The 22,445-nt window shown below is 33.3% G+C and overlaps 1 protein-coding gene across 1 annotated transcript; it reads left to right on the top strand.

The window, feature by feature from the left end:
- Positions 1 to 1,567: 1,567 nt before the first annotated feature.
- On the top strand, positions 1,568 to 5,324 carry tll (nuclear receptor subfamily 2 group E member tailless; the record flags this gene model as incomplete). The annotated part of the gene is made up of 3 exons (XM_088266054.1): positions 1,568 to 1,868; positions 2,995 to 3,479; positions 4,420 to 5,324. Coding segments are annotated over 3 exons (969 nt in total), but the record flags the coding sequence as incomplete, so codon positions are not given.
- Positions 5,325 to 22,445: the final 17,121 nt, after the last annotated feature.

Below are 22,445 nucleotides of genomic sequence, written 5' to 3'. Positions count from 1 at the left end.
TATGTTAATATGTGATGCATTTCATCTTATTAAGACATTATCAAACACTGACTAAAAATATTTAAAAAATGTCTTTATATACTAACAATAATTGCTATTATTAGGTCTAGGATATATTACTATATTACCCAACAATTCAATACAAAAAATTCTACCAACTGTCTGCAGTTACAATAAATAATCTACAAGCGCCTTTAGGTAGTATTTTAAGACAGTGGCGCTTTATAAAATTTCCAAAATTATTATTATAATTCTCGCATTGAAATCGTTGCTTCATGCGGTTTTCCTAACTAAAATATGTTATCATTATTTTTTTAAATAAATGTTTTTTTATTGCAGACGCGACTTATGGACATAGAATTTAACACACATGTAACTTATGTATTGGTCTGTCTTCTACTATTTGCTGTATAATAATATATGTACTTCCCATGTACTTTGTGGCGGTCATTACAATGACAATCTTTCTCGCGGGAGATAAAAACCGCGGGTAATGTGTGTACATTTTATGAAAAAAACAACATCATTAACATTTTATCTTAACGTATAGGGTTCACGTTCGTATTATAAATGAAACCTATGCAATGTTTCTTTTAGTTTATGCTAGAATCTTGGCTTGCTTTATTATGTTCTTCTTCTTCTTTTTAATATAACCCCAAACAACACTTAACCTTGCGCGAAAGTACAATATAATGTACAATTTTTTTTTTCATTTAAACTAACAATGTATGTATTATTAGTAACCTGTCGAATTCCCCAATAAAGATAAATCAAATAAACATATTATTTTTGACATCTCAACACAGATAAAGAAGAATTTGTAAGTTTGGTCATTTACAGGGCTTACGACCGTCATAGGCTGGTTTAAGTGATTTGCACACTTGTAACATTCAACAATTCAAAATATCTAAAAGATTCAAGAATTTGAGTAGTGCGGTTGTCAATTATGGGTAGAATTAGTGAATATTACACGTGATCACTATTTTCAAATGAAAAGGGAAATATTTGTGTTTTTATTATTTACAAAAATATATTTCAATTTCATACTAATACTATTAGTCCAAGCGGTTCATTGTTAAAAATAGGTATCAAATTGTGGTAAAGTAGGTTCGAACCCAAAACCTCTGAGTCTATCAGCCTGTAACGGTCGTAACCCCTGTAAAGGCCTAGACTTCCATATACTTCTTCATCTATGTTCAGATGTGAAAAAATTTTTAAAAATAACTACCAATTGGAGATGATCCAGATTTTTTTATTTTTTTTATTTGTTCGGGAATTGTACAGCTCTACATATGAAAAAAAGGAAATAAAAAACAATAGTTACATTAACAATAATAAACATTACATTACATCAACAAAAAAATAGTTACGTTAAAAAAAAGCCAATTAAACAATTTCACATTTATGTTATAATAACTATTAAAAAAACATTCAGAGATTTTAAAAAAAGGGTGTAGTATAAAAAATAGATTTTGCAGAAAGAAGAAGGAATGAACAAGTATTTGTACACAAAAAAAAAACAAAAAAAAAAAACAAAAAAAATGTTTTTACAGAACACATTTAAATTTATTATCAACTGATAATAGATGTTGAGTTTGTAAATAAAATTATTTTTGCAGGTAGAATTCTGTACGACGTTCCCTGCGCCGTGTGTCGAGACCACTCCTCCGGCAAGCACTACGGCATCTTCGCCTGCGATGGGTGCGCCGGCTTCTTCAAGCGGTCCGTGCGGCGTGCGCGCCAGTACGCGTGCAAGGCGCGCGGGCGCGGCGCCGCTGCGGCGCCGTGCCTCGTGGACAAGGCGCACCGCAACCAGTGCCGCGCCTGCAGGCTGGCCAAGTGCCTGGACGTCGGCATGAACAAGGATGGTAATGAGGACCCCCTTTACTATTTGACAAAAAGCACCATTTTCAGCAAATCCCTTTGCACTGTTCCGTGTCTGTCTGCTGTGCTGGTCGGGGTTGTGGGCGTCTGTGTACCGGCCAACGTCGAGTCGGAATCGGATCTAGCTAACTAATTCAACTAAACACTAATCCCTTTCACTGCCTACACTGGGGTACTTCTAGAAAATTTGGTGATGGACTTACAATCTTGTATTTATTTAGATTGGCAGTGACAGGTATATTGAAAGCTTTTAAATGTAAATTCACAGTAAAATCGGGATACAATTTTATATTGTTTCACATTTTCAATAAATTTCGCAACTTAGTTTTTTTTAATTGCTTAGCAAGAGCAGATCTGTCACGAAGCCTAGATGCTTCTATATCAGATCCGGCGCGGTGGGACAGCTTTCAATATTTGACAAAAAGGACAGCTTCTTCTTATTCTTCTTTGTGAGTCCTCTGTCCTCTACTACTGGATATAGGCCTCTTCCCCTTCTTTCATTTCCTTGGGTCGGTTGCTGCTTGCAGCCAATTTCTACCCTCCACAGCGTCGGGATGAACAATGAGGGTAATGTGAACCCCCTTTACTACTTGACTCATATCATTTTTTGACCGCAAAAATGACGTTATTCTTATTGAGCCTCTGTCCTCCACTGCTGGGTGTATAGGCCTCTTCTGTATCTTTCCATTTCCTTTGGTCGGTTTCTGTTTGCAGTCAGACCATCTCTTTTGGGGTCGTCCAACGCCTCTTTTGTTCTCCCAAGGCCTCAATTTAAAAAACAATTGTAGTTAATCTTGTTGGATCCTGTCTTGCAATATGTCCTGCCCATTACCATTTGAGTCTTAACTAATTAAGTAACCATCACGCCACTCTTTCATTGCAAACATTCTTCGCCTCTTCCACGTTCATGCATCTTCTCATCGACTCTTAACCGGAACGTTTTCAAATATTTTAGATACCTGATATGCCAAATTCGGTGCCATATTATTATTATAATTTTTTATTAATATTAACCTTACCTAACCTGAACTGTTTCCTATATTTGAGATACCTTATATGCCAAGATCGGCGCTTTATTAATTATTTAAATTTATTATTAATATTCTTCAGCCGTGCAGCACGAGAGGGGTCCCCGTAACTCTACGCTGCGACGCCAAATGGCGCTGTTCTTGAAGGAGCCCGCTGGAGTGGCCGAGCCGCTGGAACCGGTGGGGCCCGCGGGGCCCGCGGGGCCCGGGGAGGCCGCCTGCGAGGCCGCCGCCCGCCTGCTGTTCCTGAACGTGCGCTGGGCGCGCCAGGTGGGCGCCTTCTCCGCCCTTCCGCCGCCCGACCGCACGCGCCTGCTCGAGGACTCGTGGCGCGAGCTGTTCGCGCTGGGCGCAGCGCCGCTACTGGCGCCGCTCGCCGCGTGCGCGCCGGCGCGCCCGCTCTGCGCCGTGCTGGAGGCCGTGGCACGCCTGCAGCTGGATGTGCACGAGCTGGCGTGCATGCGCGCCATCGTGCTCTTCCAGCCGGTGGCGCGCTCGCCGACAGGCTTCCAAGACCCGAGAGCTGTTGCCGCCCTCCACGATCACGCGCACCTCGTTCTGAATAAGGTAAATACCTTTATAAACATATTTTCAAAAGCAATCTTCTTCTTCTGTTCATGTCATGTCAGATCTTAATGACGTCAACTATCACTAAAAAGTAATTGTTCTTATCTCGGGCAGCTCTAAACGGCGTATCGACGGTCCTGCTCCTTATCCAATCTTGTATATTCCGGAGCCAGGAAATCTGTCTTCTGCCCATACTTCGTGACCCTCTATTTCGCTTTTTATGATTAGGTGCAATAGCTCATACTTCTCTCCTCTTGGCACATACCCCAAATAGGACACCTTTCGGACCTTGATATCAGTCAGAAAGTGTCTCCCTGCTCTTGCAGGGAGACACTTTCGGTCCATGAAAAGCGTAGCATTCTACGATGTTATTACATTTCGAATACTTCTAGTCAGTTTACAGTGCTGAGGGTCCACATTGCAACCATTCTCAGCCGAAGCTTCAGATTGAGACTGTAGCTACATAATATATTTATTATCTTATTAAAAACTGTACGAGCGGTCTCTATTTTGCACTTTACTTCGGTAGCAACCAACCCGATAGATATTTATTATTTTGTGTCAATTTGACATTGTTTATGCAAGGCGAAATAAACTTACATAAAAGATTCAATAGAATCTTAAATCGGGCTTACATTTAGGCATATTAAAAATAATATACTATGGATTTCGGCAATTCGATATGTAAATCGTATTATTGTACTAAAATTATAAAAGTGTTATTTATTGCTATGTTTAAGTGTTCATTTCATTTTATTTACTTAACCAAACTTAACTTTGTTGAGCTTCTTTTGTCAAACATGATACTTAGTTTCCTAAACATATTATCAATTAACGAAACATTTCACCTCACGAATAATCTGAGGCTAACACTCAACTATGGACCTTATTGATATAGCTTTCTTGTAATCATCAATTCCTAAAAACGTTTTTTTTCCAGTATATAACCATGGCCTATCCGACCAAACCACTTCGGTTCGGGACTCTGCTGATGCTTCTGCCCACCCTGAAGCTCGTTTCTGCTTCCACCATAGAAGAGCTGTTCTTCCGGAAGACGATAGGTAACATCCCTATTGAGAGGATCATAAGTGACATGTACAGAACATCCGACTGTGAGCCCTGACGGAAATTTCCGGATTTTACAAATGGACTGAAATACATTTTGACTGAACAAGTTCATTTTGATTTTAAACCAAGATATCTAATAATGAGGTAAATTCAAAATTTTGTTGTTGAATTGTGTCATACTTTTAAATGTATTATATAATAAAAAAAAATTAAATCCTGTAGAGGTATATAATATTATTGGGATTACACAGGAACTAGTTCGTTTGTGTCAAAAATATATGAAGATATTTGTGTTCTTATGATAAACACAAATATTTTTATTATTAGTCTAACATGTAATTTAAAATATGTCTCTACTTTGAGTTCTAGTGACCAAATATTTTTTCGTTATACTCAAATTCAAATATCAGTTTAACTGATTGAAAAAACATAGATATGGCAAATAAGATTGCGTAGAAGGTTTTATACTGTTTTTCAAAAAAAATATTAATATGCTCTGAACTAATTATGTATTATATATTTAAGTTAAAGTCATGAGTTCTAGCCATAAGAATTATATCTGTACTGAGGTGATGTATTTTGGATATATTGTTAAATGATAAAGTGCCTGAGTTAAATGAATGAAATAAAGCAAATATATCAAGAAATAAATAGATAAGGCAAACAGACATTACATTAATTTCAAACTCAGTCAAATTTAGTTGATGTTAAAAGTGAAAACCTGTGTAAAAATGTTAAAATAAACTTTTACATGGTGTAAACAACTAGATTATGCGAGGTAAGAGCTATCCTCATACACTAATAAAATAAAAATTTATAAACTTTTTGTAAAAACCGACCACGTAACAAAGTCGACGCGTGTGGACGGACTCTAATTGCAGGCTATATTTTAATGTGACACCTATTAAATCAAAAAATGCTTTGGAAATTCAATTCCTTTACTTTGATTCTAAGCGTTTCATGGTTTATTAGACACAGTTCGATTTATATAGAGTAAAATTTCATTTAATTTTAAATGCTTTATAGAAATTACATACGATAGAATCTGTTTTATAAATTGATAGAGTACGTACATTTATATTTTGATAAAAGTATTTTGATTTTTTTTGTAAATAACATTAAAAAGTAAGATATTTTACAGTATTTTTTATAAGAATTTTTAATAAAAAAGTGATTCATACCAATTACTTTTAAAAATAATTCATAAATGCCTTAATTAAAAAATAAAATACATTTTTAATCTTCACACCTTATTGCGACAGTATTCATTTAGTAAATAAGCGAAATGGTATATTTTATAATTATGAACATAAACATATACATAATAATAACAGTCTCCTTGGATTTCATCGTTCGCTTTGTGTAATACCTCTTTAAAAACACTACTTCCTGACTACCGCTTTCGGAATAATCATTCCATCATTAGGTCAAATGTAGATTAAAATCAAAATGTAACGGTCTAACATTTAAACAAAAATAATAAAAAAATCGAAAAAGAGAATGAAGATGAAATGAAATGATGTAATGATAATTCGAAACCGGTAGTCACGAAGTAGTGTTTTTTGAAGTGGTACATAATACACAAAGTGAACGAAGAATGATAAGGAGAGTTCAATATTACCATTCCACAAAGTTAACAACGCTTTTAATATACAAAATACATATTATAGTATTAAAGCTTTATAAGTAAATACATATGGTGCGTAAAACGTATGATTACCTAGATCAAGTAGTAGGTAGACATTGTAGATAGTTATAAAAATAAGTTTTATTATTATTATTCTCAAATAAGTATACTCATATATGTACTTAGTAGGTAAATATGTATTGTTTGGAATATTGCAAAATTGCATTTTTCCATTACTCCTTACAATATAATTTAGATGATGAATGTAATATGTTATAAGTTATGGATACGGCTAGAATTCCAAGGATAAGCGTTATTAGTACCTATTTAAAATATGATACACCTTCATTATTTAAAATACTGATTGTACCTAATATGTGTCATAACCTTTTTAGTGATATATTAATCCATCGGCATCTTGGTGGCTAAGAATATTTTACATTCGCATATCAGCCGCGTTTAAAGCCACGCCTCCATTCGTGGGTAGTTCATATTATAATGTTACTTTCGTGTGATATCTACAAAATCAGTAAAGAAAACTTTTGGTAATGCGTTATTTCTTATTATTTTTATGCAAATTTATTTACGGCACTTAACCAAAGATGTCCCTGTAAGGATAGAATTTTCCTTTTTATTAAAACATCAACTAAAATCAGTAGTTATTTTAAAAATATATATATATTCCAGGTGTAATGTTTTACCGAGTTATTTTTTCAGGTTTTCGTGTCAATTTATCTTATTTCTGATCTAGACACTTAATAAAATAATGCGTAATAGGTAAATGTACCATATTTATTGGTAAATCGGTAATAATTATAATTCATATTCACACAGTTTATTTCTATAACTTGAATTTGAACGTCTCACGCGAGAGCGTTATGATTTGTAAGAATAATTTATAATTCAATCTGTTTAGTGCGTGCTACCTTTTTCTGTAGATTATTTCAATGTTTGTTCTCGTTTTATCTAGTGCAAAATATTAACGCGTCGTTGTTTGACAAACCATGTCACCTCCCCTCCGGGCGTGGCAACTATTTTACTTTGGGGATACATTCAATTAGTATATTTTTATACATATTTAAACAATGATATGCGGATGAGTTAATAGAATATTATTATAACATAGAATGGTACTGTTTTTTTCTTAATTTTATATGTACGTTGTTAAATTTGGCTTTTAATTAATTAGTAATGTTATATACATATTTGATGGTGATATAATGAAATTTAGAATTTAACAAGCGATAAGACAATGGTATAATGAATTCATTTCACTACAGGAAATATAACTATTATTATTATATTTAATAGTATTCTAACCAGTAGTAACCTTTGATGCCAGGTCAGATACTTCAAGTCTAAAGCTATGCGGATACATCGCTCACTCCTTTCAACAACGTCATACTTGTATATAAAAAATCGTCAATTTTCAGTTGTGCGTGTTTTCGGAATGCCCACAAAATGTACTATATATATCACAGCAAAAGCTGTGATATATATAGTACATTTTAACTTAAAATTTACCCGGTACAGGATAGAAAGTATTGTTTTGGTGCATTTTGAAGAAAAGGTATTGTTTAATTATTTTTTGAATAAACTAAATATTTTTCAAATGGAGAAAAAACATTCAGGTTTTACCTTAAAAAATCTGTTGCACAGTTAAAAGTTTAATAAGTAGCTTGATATTTATTTTTAAAACATTGTATTATATTTTTAAACTTTAAAAACGCTCTCCTGAAAAATCAAGTTTTTTTTATATGACGTTGTTGAAAGGAGTGAGCGGCATATTATATGGGAAAAAAATTAGAGAATAGTTATTAAAAGCGTGAATTTCAACCGTTCTTATCCTGGTATACTACAATATAGTAAACTTAGCATTGCATTGTATATATAACATTGTTAAAATTTTCGTCAACATTTAAAAATATGCTATCGCTGCCAATGTAACATTATAGGAACCAGCTTCTTTTGCAAAAATGTTGAATTTGACTACATTAAAAACGGTGTTTTTCGTAAATACCCTTGAGTTTTTTGCTACAGCTAAAACCTCTTTTATTACTTAATTGCGAATCAATTCCTATCCCTTATGTACATATTATAAATACCAATCTACCTATCTTTGTAAGTAGAAATATATAGTACCAGATTTAGACTAGTGGCGGTTCTAAGTTAAAATATAAATGTGACCTGTTACTATTTTTATAAAAAAAAATAATATCAAATTCAAATTATCTAATGTAAATATTAATATAGGTACGTACAAATATACAAAAGTAATTAAATTAGATTTTAACTTTTTCGCTTTCGAAATTGGCAAATATTAGTAATCACTGTCAATCGATCAGCATGCGAAATATCTGGTTTGGAGTCTACTATTATGTTGAAACATTTATCGACAAAATTTTTATGAAAAAATGATAAAAAGATTACGGCTACCAATTTTGCGACTAAGCTCATTAAGCTTGTGTGTAAATAGCATTGGATACATACCTACTTACCAATACTAAGCAATGATATTGTACCATAAAAATGGAAAGTTGCGTTTTCCGTCCAAGTAGACATCATAATAAGTAATCGTGCAAAAAAATAACATCCCTAGCTATTCTGATATCCATTTTCAATTAACGGCATTTTAAAATATTTTTTCTTGCCATTTTAAAGTTTCGTTTAGTACTGATAATTCACTCAATATCGTGCACATATTGGCAAAAAACCTTAACTCTAAAATCCCTATTTGGATAATCCGTGTTATTTAAAGCTTTAGGCCTGAATAAAATACCCGCTATTAAACTTAACGTTTACTTTACTTGTAAAATCACATACATATGACATTTTAAACTACTTAGTGTACTTTTCCGGGTTTGTAGAATGTTGAAAACTTTATAATATTGCATCATTAAGTTGAAATTGCATATTTTCGGGTTATGGTTTTTTGCCAGTACGATATGTACATACCTAATACGTACAACCCTACATGTTTTTATATGGTTTTCCACATGTTCTTTTTTGGTATAAAATTACTTAACAATATGGAAAATATATTATTGTAATTTTTGTATTACATATCCCAATCCTTTGTGTAATATAATGTACAATATATAATATGATTTTTTTAACTGCATTTAAATAAATCTTAGTGAAAATAAATATTATTATATTTTAAAAGTGTTTTTTTATTGAATTGCATTCATGATAAGCTTGTTTTTTTGTTATTGAAATCTAAAATACATTTTTATCATTAAACAATAAAACAGAACGATACAAGTTATGAGGTAGGTATTTCTTTGGAATTATTTACTCGTGAATCGGTTAACAATCGTAAAATTTGACATTTTGAACTTTTAAGTATTCTAAGATAACTATTCAAGACACTTTTACATTAAACTGATTATTAAATAGAAATAAAAAAATGCGTATAAACAAATTTAAATTTTTTTTTTTTATTAAAAAATACAATTTACAGTTTGAATAGTAGAAACGAAAAATTCAACAAGGTTTCAAATAGCAAAACGATTGCATAAAATGGATTTTATTTAACCCAAAAAAGGCTATTTGAAGATTAGTTCGATTATATTAGAATAAATTATTTGCGTGTCCAAACAAAGAAGCATGAGACATAGTTATTTTTTGAGTAAACTAACCATATAATATTTAATACTCACGCGTATAATTTTTTTACAATAAACAACAACAACAAAAAATATATACTTATTTTATATTAAATCAAATAAAATAATTAAGGCTAAACCTTTATACTATATTTGTTGTTTTATTATATAAAATTTATTGCCACCAAGTAATGTCGGTATAAAACGTAAATTTAACTCACACGATGTTATAGCAATACACAAATAAATATATGATAATTTCAATCAAATAATATATATATATATAAAATGGGACCTTGCCTCGTAAAACCAGTGACAATGATTTACACTTGTATGATCTACATATGTTGTTGACTGTTTTATAGGTAGAAAGATCCAAGGACTCCAAATATACCATACCATCTAAACGTTATCGTCGCTTTCCTGACCGTCGTAACTGACATTTTTCCTAGAATTTTCGTTTATATTTTTAGGACTTGTTATATTTTTAAGAGTTGTTACCATACCTTTGTATCTTTCACCATCTAAAGGGTATGCAGTTTTAAAAATCATTTGTTATTTAAACATAGGTGTAATCACATTTATACAGCAAAAGACAAATAAGAAGAAAAAAGAATTTTTTAAAATCTCTGTTCCCGTGTGCAGTTTTTTTTATTTTATTTTATTTATTTATGGGTACTTTACCTAGTAGTTCTTTTAAAGATTTAAAAATTGACAGAACAGTAAGCGAGATAAAAGCAAATAGGTATTTTGAGTGTGTCTAAATACTTGTACACAAAATCTGGATTATCTCCAATTACAGGAGTTATTTTCAATTAGTTTAAATTATTTTCAATATGTAATTGGAGATAATCCAGATTTTGTGTACAAGTGTTTGAAATGTTATAAATAAATTATCTGGTCAAATTATAAGCTTAAATAATAAAAATTAAAATAGTGTTTTCTGGCGTTTCTCATGTGTGTGATTATAATCCAGGATTTGGACCTCACATACTAATATAAGAGTTTCTGCTTAGTAAAAAGCTTTTTTACATCTCACCAATAGATGTCTCTAGTGAAGTTCTAGTGTTTCAAGAACAAGGTTTCTAAATTGGTTCATATATATATATATATAGAACTTCCAAGAATTTGAGTAGTGTGGTTGTCAATAATGGGTAGAATTGGTGAATGTTACAGGTGTGTAAAGTGATCACTTAAACCAGCCTATGTCGGTCGTCAGACCCGTAAATGCCCAGACTTTCATATTCTTCTTCATCTTTGATGAGATGTTAAAAAATAATATGCAAATAGGTATGTTTATCATATAATTTCTTTATAAGGTACAGCGCAAGATGAGTAGCTAGCGTTGTATTGTACAAACAGAATCATAGAATCGATTTTTTAACAGTTTTGTTGAATAAATAATATACTATTTAATCGATAACTCGTGAACCGCGCTCCTGCCTAAGGTTTCCCCAATTACCGAAATTATTCGGATAATATAGACTGTACCCCGAAACGGCAATGCAATACTATTGGTAAATGAGCTGGCCTAGTGTTCATCGACTAGCAGGTCCAACTATTTCCACATCTTCAAATTACATAGTTCGCAGTTCTTCTTATTCCCCCGAAATATTGCAGTTTCTGCGTGTTGATTCACTGCTTATAGTTTGTTTTTCTAGACGTACGTGGTTGAGTTCCCTATTGGATAACTTCATATTTAAAAAAATAATTTAAAAGTCAAATCGTGACTTAACCACCGATTGACAGTAGAGATTTTCAAAAATTTAGAATATTGTAATGATTTGTTTTGTAGCGTTTAGGTACTGAATTTCATTAATAGTATTGTTTCATTTGGAAAGCAACCGCCGAAAATAACTGGTCAAATTATAAGCTTAAATAAATAAATCCGTTTTCAAGCGTTTCTCTAATATGTGAAAATAATCCAATATGTGAATGGATTCGGACCTCACATAGAAATGAAAGAGTCTATGCTTAATAAAAGATCTCCTCATCCCACCATAGATCTCTAGTAAATAAACTGTACGAGTTTTATCAATATATCTAAAAGCTTCAAGAATTTGAGTAGCGTGGTTGTCAATCAAGGGTAGAAATGGTGAATGTAACACGTGAGTAAAGTGATCACTTAAACCAGCATGGGATGGACTACCATATTTTTAACAAGGGGCTCATAGGTAGAGGTGGAAGGGGGGGTAGGGGAAGTGGATAATTTTGATTTAACCGTACAAAATACATAATAATTAAAAATATTTTTATTAACGCCTTATATGCACATCAAACGACAAAATATAGACATGACTTCTACTGATATTGCATTTGTGAACTGATTTAATCAGAGAATATTGATTTCTCTTAATTTAACAAGGGGCTCGCCGGCCCAAGTCTAATTACACAAGGGGCTCTATTGAGCCCCTCCGAGCTCCCTGCATCCCAGCCTATGACGGTCGTTAGCCCTATAAATACCCATACTTTCGTATTCTTTTTCATCTATGTTGAGATGCCAAAAATAACCACTGAAAAGATGTTTCGGCCAGTACTGAAAATTTGTTCCAAAAACTAAACTGCACCTTTGATAAAATAAGTCAAATTGTTACAAGGTCTTTAGTCCTGCCCAAACCAGTGATAAAAAAGCAACAAACATTTTGAATTCCAATAACAATTTGTCAACGGATTCATCTAGTCACAATGGAATGGCTTTATACAATCGGGAGAGCAGAAAGGAAACCGAAGGGCATTTACCGGGAGTTAACAATAATAGCCCAAAAGTTGGAGATTACGGGAGATGTAATAATTTGCAAAGGCCAGAGATATGAGAGATTCGGGATTACTGACGCCAGGTGCTGGCGTGGATACACGTCCCGTCCTACTCGCGCACATCCCCAATACTTGCATTAACAAAGGACATGACTAAATATGAGCTCCCTTTGTCATTTTTTTTCTCTATAAATTGTCCATGAACGCCTCGTGGAAATGTGTCTGGAACAATAAATAATATAAATATAAATTTCAGATATTATTATTTGACATCTCATCAAAGATGTAGAAGAATATGGAAGTCTGGGCATTTACAGGGGTGACGACTGTCATAGGCTGGTTTAAGTGATCACTTTACACACGTGTAACATTCACCAATTCTACCCATTATTGACAACCACACTACTCAAATTCTTGGATGTTTATTTTCTCGGAAATCGTTTATAATTACTACTCATTACATTTTTCTGAGAAAAGTTCAAGTAGAGAAAAAACTTGAAAAGGCATGATCAGATATCGCTCACTCCTTTCATGAACGTCACAAATCAAAAAACTTGATTTTTCAGTAGAACGTTTTTAAAGTATGAAAATATAATACAATGTATTAAAAATAAATATCAAGCCACTTATTGAACTTTTTACTTTGCAACAGATCTTTTTAGGTAAATCCTGAAGGTTTTTTCCCCATTTGAAAAATATTTAGTATATTTAAAAAAATTATTATACAATACCTTTTCTTCAAAATGCAAAAACAACACTTTTTGCCCTATAGCGGGTAAATATTAAGTTTAAAATATGCCTCTTTTGCTGAGATACAGTAGATTTTCTGGGCATTACGAAAACATGCACAACTGAAAATTGTCAATTTTTGAATTATGACTTTCTTGAAAGGAGTGCGCGATATGTCAAATACTTGAAAGTGGCCGGGACAGGAGTCAGAATAATAAGCGGGAGTGTATGGGGAGATGTATGAATGTGGAAGAGGCGAAGAACGTTTGCAAAGACAGAGTGGTGTGGCGTTCTATTCTCTCTGCCTATCCCTGCGGGGAAGCGGCGTGATGGTTACTTAGTTTTAGTTTAAATATAGTCACCTTATATTGGGCCACTTGTTTGTGTAAATGCCGGCATTTTAAACAGGTAACGGATGGATGTAAGCAAAAAAATTTCAAAAAGACATTGTGTTATTTAGTAATACATTACTTCGAACCCTTGTCCGCACCCCAACGGTGCATAGGGCATCATATAAACGAAGTCTTAATCGTTACCGCTCCCTAGGTGGAGCATATGGAGTCCACAAACTGTCTCCAGGCTTTTCTGTCGGCTGCCAGCTCCCTTGCATCCTCCCAAGTCAGATCTGCGTCCCGAAGTTCTGACGAGAACTGCCGACGAATTGTCAGCAGTGATTTAGACATATTTAATATTTTGTCAACGAGTAGGTACATAAATAAAAGCTTCAAAATTAAACACGAGTATATTATTACCCGGGATAGTGAATCATGCAAGTCAAATAAGTAATGCTTTAAAAGAAGGTAATAAAAGTTCAAAAACATGATAATAATACTATCATGTTGACATAATATTATTTATGTTGGAGTTTTATGTTGGGAATAAATTTGGAGGATATAATAATAATTAAAGAAATTAGTCACCTTACAACAGTCGTTGATATAACAGACGGTACCTATCGCAAAATTAAATTGGCTACTGACAAGTCATGTTTCAAGATAAAGAAGCGAGGGATGAGACACCAAGAGTTCTTGGAAGACAAAATATCAGTAAGACGAGCCCTTAAAACATACGGTGGAACCTCTCATAATGAGTACTTCGCAAAACGAGCAAAAGAATGTGAAAAGGTTGCTCCCTTAACGGTTTAAAGTCCCTTTTCACGACATTGGAGTGGATAGATGGTAGAAGAATAAGATATTGGGGTTGTAGCTTGTATGTACTCGTGGTGTACAAGGCTTATATTCTATAAAAGCACTTTAATTACATCCAACCAACATTGTGTGATGATCGGGTAGAAAAGAAAGATAATAAAAATCCCGATAGAAGAAGACAGACTTTCCCTTACTTTGTGACGTAATGCCAAACCTTCCGTTCCATGACATGGAACCATTCGTTTAGACATGGGCGATCGGAGAAAAAATAATAATAAAACAACGATTTTTTAAAAAGATGTTACATAATTCAGTTTTTGGATTCGATCATTTAAAGCTTAGTGTATACATTTTGTTAGGTATTTTTTACTTCTAATGTACATGACAATTTTATATAAAAAAAACTCAACCTGGAAAGAAATATAAACTGAGAAAAAGTACTATCCCTATTGGGTTACAGAAAAAATAATTGTATAACATCTCTACTTTCATTTTTAAGTGTTCGGCATTTTGTATACAATTTTGATTAATATGTTTTTTACGACCTTTTTTTATATAAAAACTTCATTTTTTATTATAACTTCACCGCGGATCTCTATCTATAAGACCTTATTGAACACAATATATTGATATTTGGTTAAAAACAATATCATTGTTAAATTACTATTTAGTTTCTTATTCTGCCGTGTATAAAAATAAAATAAATTTTATCATAAGAATATAAGTCGTACTAATCGATTTAACACCGTGGATAAATCTATTTGGCATTATTGAATTCAATTATAGGGTATTCAAAAATTAACGTGGATGTAAAATAATTTCCATACTGCACAAGGAACTATAAAGAACTGATTTTCAGCGATATAAATAAAAAAAATTAATCATGTCTACAATATGCAGGTTTACAATTTATCCCTGTACGACACTGGATCTCTCTTCACTTATGTACTCGTATTAACGTCAACATCATTATCTGTTGGGGGTTTTCAGTTCGGCTTAAGCCTCCATATTATTTAGGATTTTATTATCATTTGAAGCTTTTGTACACTCTTTAATAGAGTGCATTTGCAGTATATAGAGTCAACAAAAGGTTTTAAAGGCAAAGTTGGAATTTAGCTACTTGTGCGTAAAGCTCAAAGTTCCAACCCTTGTTCTATTTTACAAATGCCGTGTAAAATCGTAGGGATGTGTTGGATATGTATATTAACTTTATACCGTTTATATTTATAATTTACAATTTTTAAGCGGATACGTATAAACACACACACACACACACACACACATATATATATATATATATATATATATATATATATATATATATATATATATATATACATATATATATACATATATATATATATATATATATATATATATATATATATATATATATATATATATATATATATATATATATATATATATATATATATATATATATATATATATATACATATATACATATATATAAACATATATATATATATATATATATATATATATATATATATATATATATATATATATATATATATATATATATATATATATATATATATATAAATATATATATTTATATATATATATATATATATATATATATATATATATATATATATATATATATATATATATATATATATATTTATAAATATATATATATTTATTTATATATATATATATATATATATATATATATATATATATAAATAAATTTATATATATATATATATATATATATATATATATATATATATATATATATATATATATATATATATATATATATAAGAAACGGCCAAAATTAAGTGACAAACACAGATAATACGTATTTTAAAAATTAATGTTTTTTCGATAAATAATAAATGATAATTTTGTTTCCAAATACTTGTTCACAAAATCTTGATTATATCCAATTACAGGAGTTATTTTCGTATTATTTTTTGACATCTCATCAAAGACGAAGAAGAATATGGAAGTCTGGGCATTTTCGGGGCTGACGACCGTCATAGACTGGTTAGGGTTGTTCACTTAAACCAGCCTATGACGGTCGTCAGCCCTGTAAATGCCCAACTTCCATATCCTTCTTCATCTTTGATGAGATGAAAAAAAAAATGATAATACTGAAAATAACTATTTAGTTTGTTATTTTTTCGCATATAATAATAAAATAAATGTTGTCATAAGAGTACAAAAAATTTAACATCGTGGATATATTTGGCATTATAGCCTTCAGTTACGGACTATTTAAAGAATATGTCGTTTTAAAAGAATTTCCATACTGCACAAGCATCTAAGTAGAACTGTTTTTTAGTGATCAATGTAAAAAAAAATGCATCAACAAAACATGTGAAAATTTTCATTTACAGCGTAGAAAACTAACTAACTAACTAACGATCACGCCGCTTCCCCGCAGGGGTAGGCAGAGAGAATCGAACGCCACACCACTCTGTCCTTACAAACATTCTTCGCCTCTTCCACGTTCATTCATCTCCTCATACATACCCGCCGATTGTTACGACTCCAAACCTGACCGCTTTAAAGCATTTGGCATACCTGATCGTGCCATGTTTTTCTCGGTCTTCCTCTGCTTCTTTTCCCAATAACATTCGCCTCATAAATTTGTTTTACCGTTCTTTCCTCACTCATTCGTTCTACATGTCCAAACCATCTCAACAAACCTTTCTTAATTTTATCGATAATTCTTGTCTCAGCTTTGCATTCCTTCCTTATTTAACTATTCGCACGTCTATCATACATCGTTTTATCTCACATTCTTCTGAGAGATCGCATTTCGACTGCATTCAGTCTACTTTCATCCTTCTTTTGCCAACTCCATGTTTCACTTCCATACATTAGAGTTGGAACCAGGACTCCGTTGTGCACTGCCAGTTAAGCTTCCGCTTTTCCATGTATAGGTTAAAGAGCCACGGTGACATTACACATCCCTGTTTAACACCTTTAGAGATGCTAAGCCACGATGAAAATGAACCACTTACCCTTATGCATGCAGTGCTATCCTCGTACAAGGATGCAATGCCTTGGATAAGTTTACTGCTTACCCCATACTCAGATAACACCTTCCATAGTTTCGTTCTATCAACTCGGTCATACGCTTTCTGCAAATCCACAAAAGCACAGAAAAGCTTTTGGTTTTTGCCCAAAAACTTTTCCGTAATGTTGCAGCGTATATATGTACTTTTCACGCAATACCGTGTGAAAAAAGTATGCTAACAAATAAATAAATATGGTATATTACTTACTTACAGCACTGGGTGGTAAATACATGCGAGAGATGTAGGAAATTCCAAATTACTGTTAAACATTGTTCAACGATTTTTTTTCTTTTTTTTATGCATCTTGTTATTTCGAGATCACGTGAAATAGAGTTCAGTGTGTTTAAATATTATTTATAAAATATACTTATATGATTTATTTCTCTCTAAAAACAGCAATTAGGTATTTTTTCGAAGTAATTAGTATTGTATGTTATTGTAAGGCAATATCGAAGGCTGCATAATAACAAGACATAACACATGTACAGTCAACCCCTCTATAAATTTGAGATAAGTACCGCGTTATCAGAAGAATCGTTTTAGGGGGCTAATGTTTTATATTACATTTTAATTTTATAATTCCATTTAATTAATTTAATTCTAAATAAGTAATTCATTAAGTCATTTCCACTGGTTAAAATATTAAAATACAATTTAAAACATTAACCGCTTATAACGTTTCTTCCAATAATACGGAACCTATCTCAACGTTATACGGGGGTTTACTGTACATACGTATGTTACATACTCGTAGCCTAGCAACTGTTTAGAACCGCTACGCGCTGCAGACAAAGTAAACATGATAATGATGATATTCAACCTAAAGCGTGGAGTCGCACAATGAGAAAATAAAAGTTTTTTTTATTCGTTTTATCAACAAGTAATGCAAAAATATTCTTATGATATTAAACAAATTTTCCAAACGCGTTTGAAGTATGGACATTTTAAATTATTGTATTTCCAAAATATTTCTTTAAATTCATATTTTAGTGCGACTCCGCAGTGTAATGGTCAACACGCTCGGCTTCCGTACTGGAGGTATCGGGTTCGAATCCCATCAAATTAAGTGACTTTTTCACTGTATCTTCCCCTGTCCTCTATACCATGTTTCCCTGGACTGGTACCTGAACCGGAGGGATAATCACCTTTCCTTGATGTAAACGATTAAGAACACTGCGTTTATATACTGCAGTGCCCTATGCACCATCGGGTACGGATTAGGATTTAAAGATATTTATAAAAATTGTATTGTAAAATATAAATTTTATATGCACAAACATAGTAGCGTAGTAACTACTTAGGTCATTAGTTAGATTCCCTGAGTCCAGGCGGTCTCTCAAGAGTGAGTTTCGCGATTTTTCAATCAAATACTTATTTCAAATTATCCTGGGCTGGTTCCTGAAGCACAGGGCTCATCACCTTTCCATCGTGTATTTAACGATCAATAAAACACTGCCCCTATACGATGCAGTGCCCTATGCATCATTGAGTAAGGGTTGTAAAGAGAGACAGAGAGATCTCCGCCAAAGTTAATCCGTAAAAGTGTACTATCGTGTTTAACATACATGCATATACACGTAAAAACTGGACATGGTGAACATATCGCTCACTCCTTTCAAGAACGTCATAAATCAAAAATCGTCAATTTTCAGTTGTGTATGTTTTCGGAATGCTCAGAAAATTTACTATATCCCAGCAAAAGCGGCATATTTTGAACTTAGTATTTACCAGCTACAGGGCAGAAAGTGTTGTTTTTGCATTTTGAAGAAAAGGTATTGTTTAATTATTTTTTTTAATGTACGTAATATTTTTCAAATGGAGAAAAAAAAAATCAGGTTTTACCTAAAAAGATCTGTTGCACAGTAAAAAGTTCAATAAGTTGCTTGATATTTATTCTTAATAAATTGTATTATATTTTAAAACTTCAAAAATGTCCTCCTGAGAAATCAAGTTTTTTTATTTATGACGTCCTTGAAAGGAGTGAGCGATATGTGGCAGCATAGGGATTGCGTTTTATATTGTAATTTTATCACACTTTTATGACTAAGAAAATATATGTGGCGAATGTGAGAGGGAAAACAGAACGTGGACGACCGAATAAGACTTGGCACGATCAGATCAATCAGAACCTAAAATCTGGCGGTGTCAAAAGTCTGCGTAATCGGAGGGCATGTATGACTAGATGTATGGATGTGAAGGAGGCGAGGAGTGTATGTCAGGACAGAAGAGTGTGGCGTTCCATCCTCTCTGCCTACCCCTGCGGGGAAACGGCGTGATGGTAGTAGTAGTAGTAGTAGTTATCACACTTCGTGTGGTCCCTATTTTATTTTTTCGGTCACTATTTTTCTACTTCTTTTCCCATTTTCTTACATCTAGATAATACTGCTTCTATACGATGCAGTGCCCTATGCACCATTGGATACGGATAAGGATTAAAATATTTTACATACATGAAATTAGGATGTGAAAGAATTTTTTTTTAAATGGTTCTACTAAGTATTTTAATGTACTGCATATAATTTATCCGTGAATAAGATATTTTCATAACTTGAACTGAGCTATCTCTGGGTTATCTACATTCTGCATAATAATAGCCGTCATAATCGGGATGGCGCGGGGCATGCGAGGGGATGCGGCCAACACTCTGGCGCCTCGTGACACATCCAATGACCAGATGTTATATACATATACCGCTACTACTACCATCACGCCGTTCCCCAGCAGGAGTAGGCTGAGAGGATGGAACGACACACTCTTCTGTCCTGACACACACTCCTTGCCTCCTTTACATCCATAAATCTAGTCATACATGCCCTCCGATTACACTGACATTTGACCCCACCAGATTTTAGGTTCTGATTGTGCCAAGTCTTTTTCGGCCTCCTCGTTGTGTTCTCCCGCTCAGATTCTCCACACATATATATATATATATATATATATATATATATATATATATATATATATATATATATATATATATATATATATATATATATATATATTGTATATATATATATATATATATATATATATATATATATATATATATATATATATATATATATATATATATATATATATTTTGGGTCAAGGGATCTTGCATCCCTTATGTCACTGCGACCATATTAGGTCTATTGTGACTCTCCTCTGTATTACAGCTCACTGCCAAGACCTACATGAGTCATGTAACTCACGACCTGTCTATCACGACCGGTAGGAGCTTATTTATAGAATCTTATGTTTTCTTAGTCGTTCTCTCGTTATCCATTCGCTCCACATGTCCATGCCACATGAAAGAACGCTTCTTAATATTTCCAACTATCCCTAGTTCAGCCTTAGGGCGTTTGTCCACTATACGGAATTACACAGAATTTTACCGTCCGGCACGTCAGTTAGCGTTTTAAAACGACGATTGGATTGGATTGACTTGTGCTTTTGTACATCTTTTTTTGGATCGGTGCTCTTGATCGGTGCGTGAACACGTTTCGTGTAAATTCGAAAAATCGCGCTAAACTGTCGTAGTCGCTTTCATTTTACAAAACCGGACTGCCGGACGGTGAAATCCCGTGTAGTGGACAAACGCCCTTAGGGCGCAAAGTAACGTCGTAACACCTCTCGCGGCGAGCATCAGCGAGCATCCGAAACTATGGATGGAGCGCTCGCTCGCTGTACGGACTATACGAATGCTCGCATAGTAACGTGTTACATTACGACGAAATGGCTCCGGTCAGTCATCACCCTTTCATTTCTTTCTTTTATCTTCGTTTATATACAATGACTTTCCACATATCCGTCTGAAGGAGCGTATTTCAACAGCGTTCACTCTGCTTACATCCTTCCTTTGCCAGTTCCATGTTTCGCTTCCATACATCAGTGTTGGCACCAGCACTCCGTTGTGAACCGCCAGTTTGGCTTCCATGGACATAAATATTTTTATTTTCAATAACTGCTCAAAGCACCATTTATTATATTCCCTGCATTCACTCTTCTCTCAATATAATATTATAGAAAGGTAAAATAATAAAAAAAATCATGATTTTTTTCTAAATTATGTATAAAAAAATAAAAAGGTATTGTTTACCATGTCCGCCTCCGTAGTGTAATGGTCAGCACGCTAGGCTACCGTTCTGGAGGTCCCGGGTTCGTTCCCAGGGGGGTCAACAAAATAAACGTGATTTTTTCACTCTAATATTTATTCAATATTACCCTGGTATCTGCAGCGGAGGGCTGATCACCTTTCCTTAATGTGTTAACGATCAAGAAACACTGCGTTTATCTGATGCAGTGCTCTATGCACCATTGAGGTGCGGATAAGGGTTTGAATACTGTTTACCATACGTATTAAAGTTTTTTTTTCCAGTATTATTTCGAAATTGACTTTTCGGAACATTTTTTTAGTTTTTGAAAAGTGTATAATTGAAGGCTATGTTTTCTAGGAACGGAAAGATTGATATACATATGTAAATTAGAATGAATGCTGATTGCAGAGTAAAAGGTGCACTGAAATCAGTTATAGCAAATAAAAATCGAGCTAAACTAGCAGTACACAGAGGAGTCCTGGTCCCAACCCTAATGTATGGAAGGCCAGCTTGCAGTTGGCAAAAGAAGGATGTTGTAAACTGAATGCAGTTGGAATACGATCCTTCGGATGAATGTGAGGCAAAACGATGTATGATAGATGCTCGAATGGTGAAATAAGGAAAGAATGCAAAGCTGAGATAAGCGTTATCGATAAAATTAACAATGTTGTGTCAAGATGGTTAGGACGCGTGGAACGAATGAGTGAGGAAAGAAGGATAAAATAAATTTATGAGTTGGAAAAAGGAGCAGAAGAAAAGCGACAAAAACTTGGCACGATCAGGCATGCCAAATATTTGAAGGCGGTCGGGTGGGGAGTCGAAATAATCGGCGGGTATGTATGAATGTGGAAGAAGTGAAGAATTTTTGCAAAGCCAGATAGGTTCTATTCTCTC

The sequence above is a fragment of the Brachycentrus maculatus genome, unplaced genomic scaffold, assembly GCF_059751285.1.
Source record: "Brachycentrus maculatus isolate JH-2025_06_01 unplaced genomic scaffold, ASM5975128v1 h1tg000261l, whole genome shotgun sequence".
Lineage (NCBI taxonomy): Eukaryota > Metazoa > Arthropoda > Insecta > Trichoptera > Brachycentridae > Brachycentrus > Brachycentrus maculatus.
Note: the sequence above shows the minus strand (reverse complement) of the source record. Positions and strands in the feature narration are given on the sequence as shown.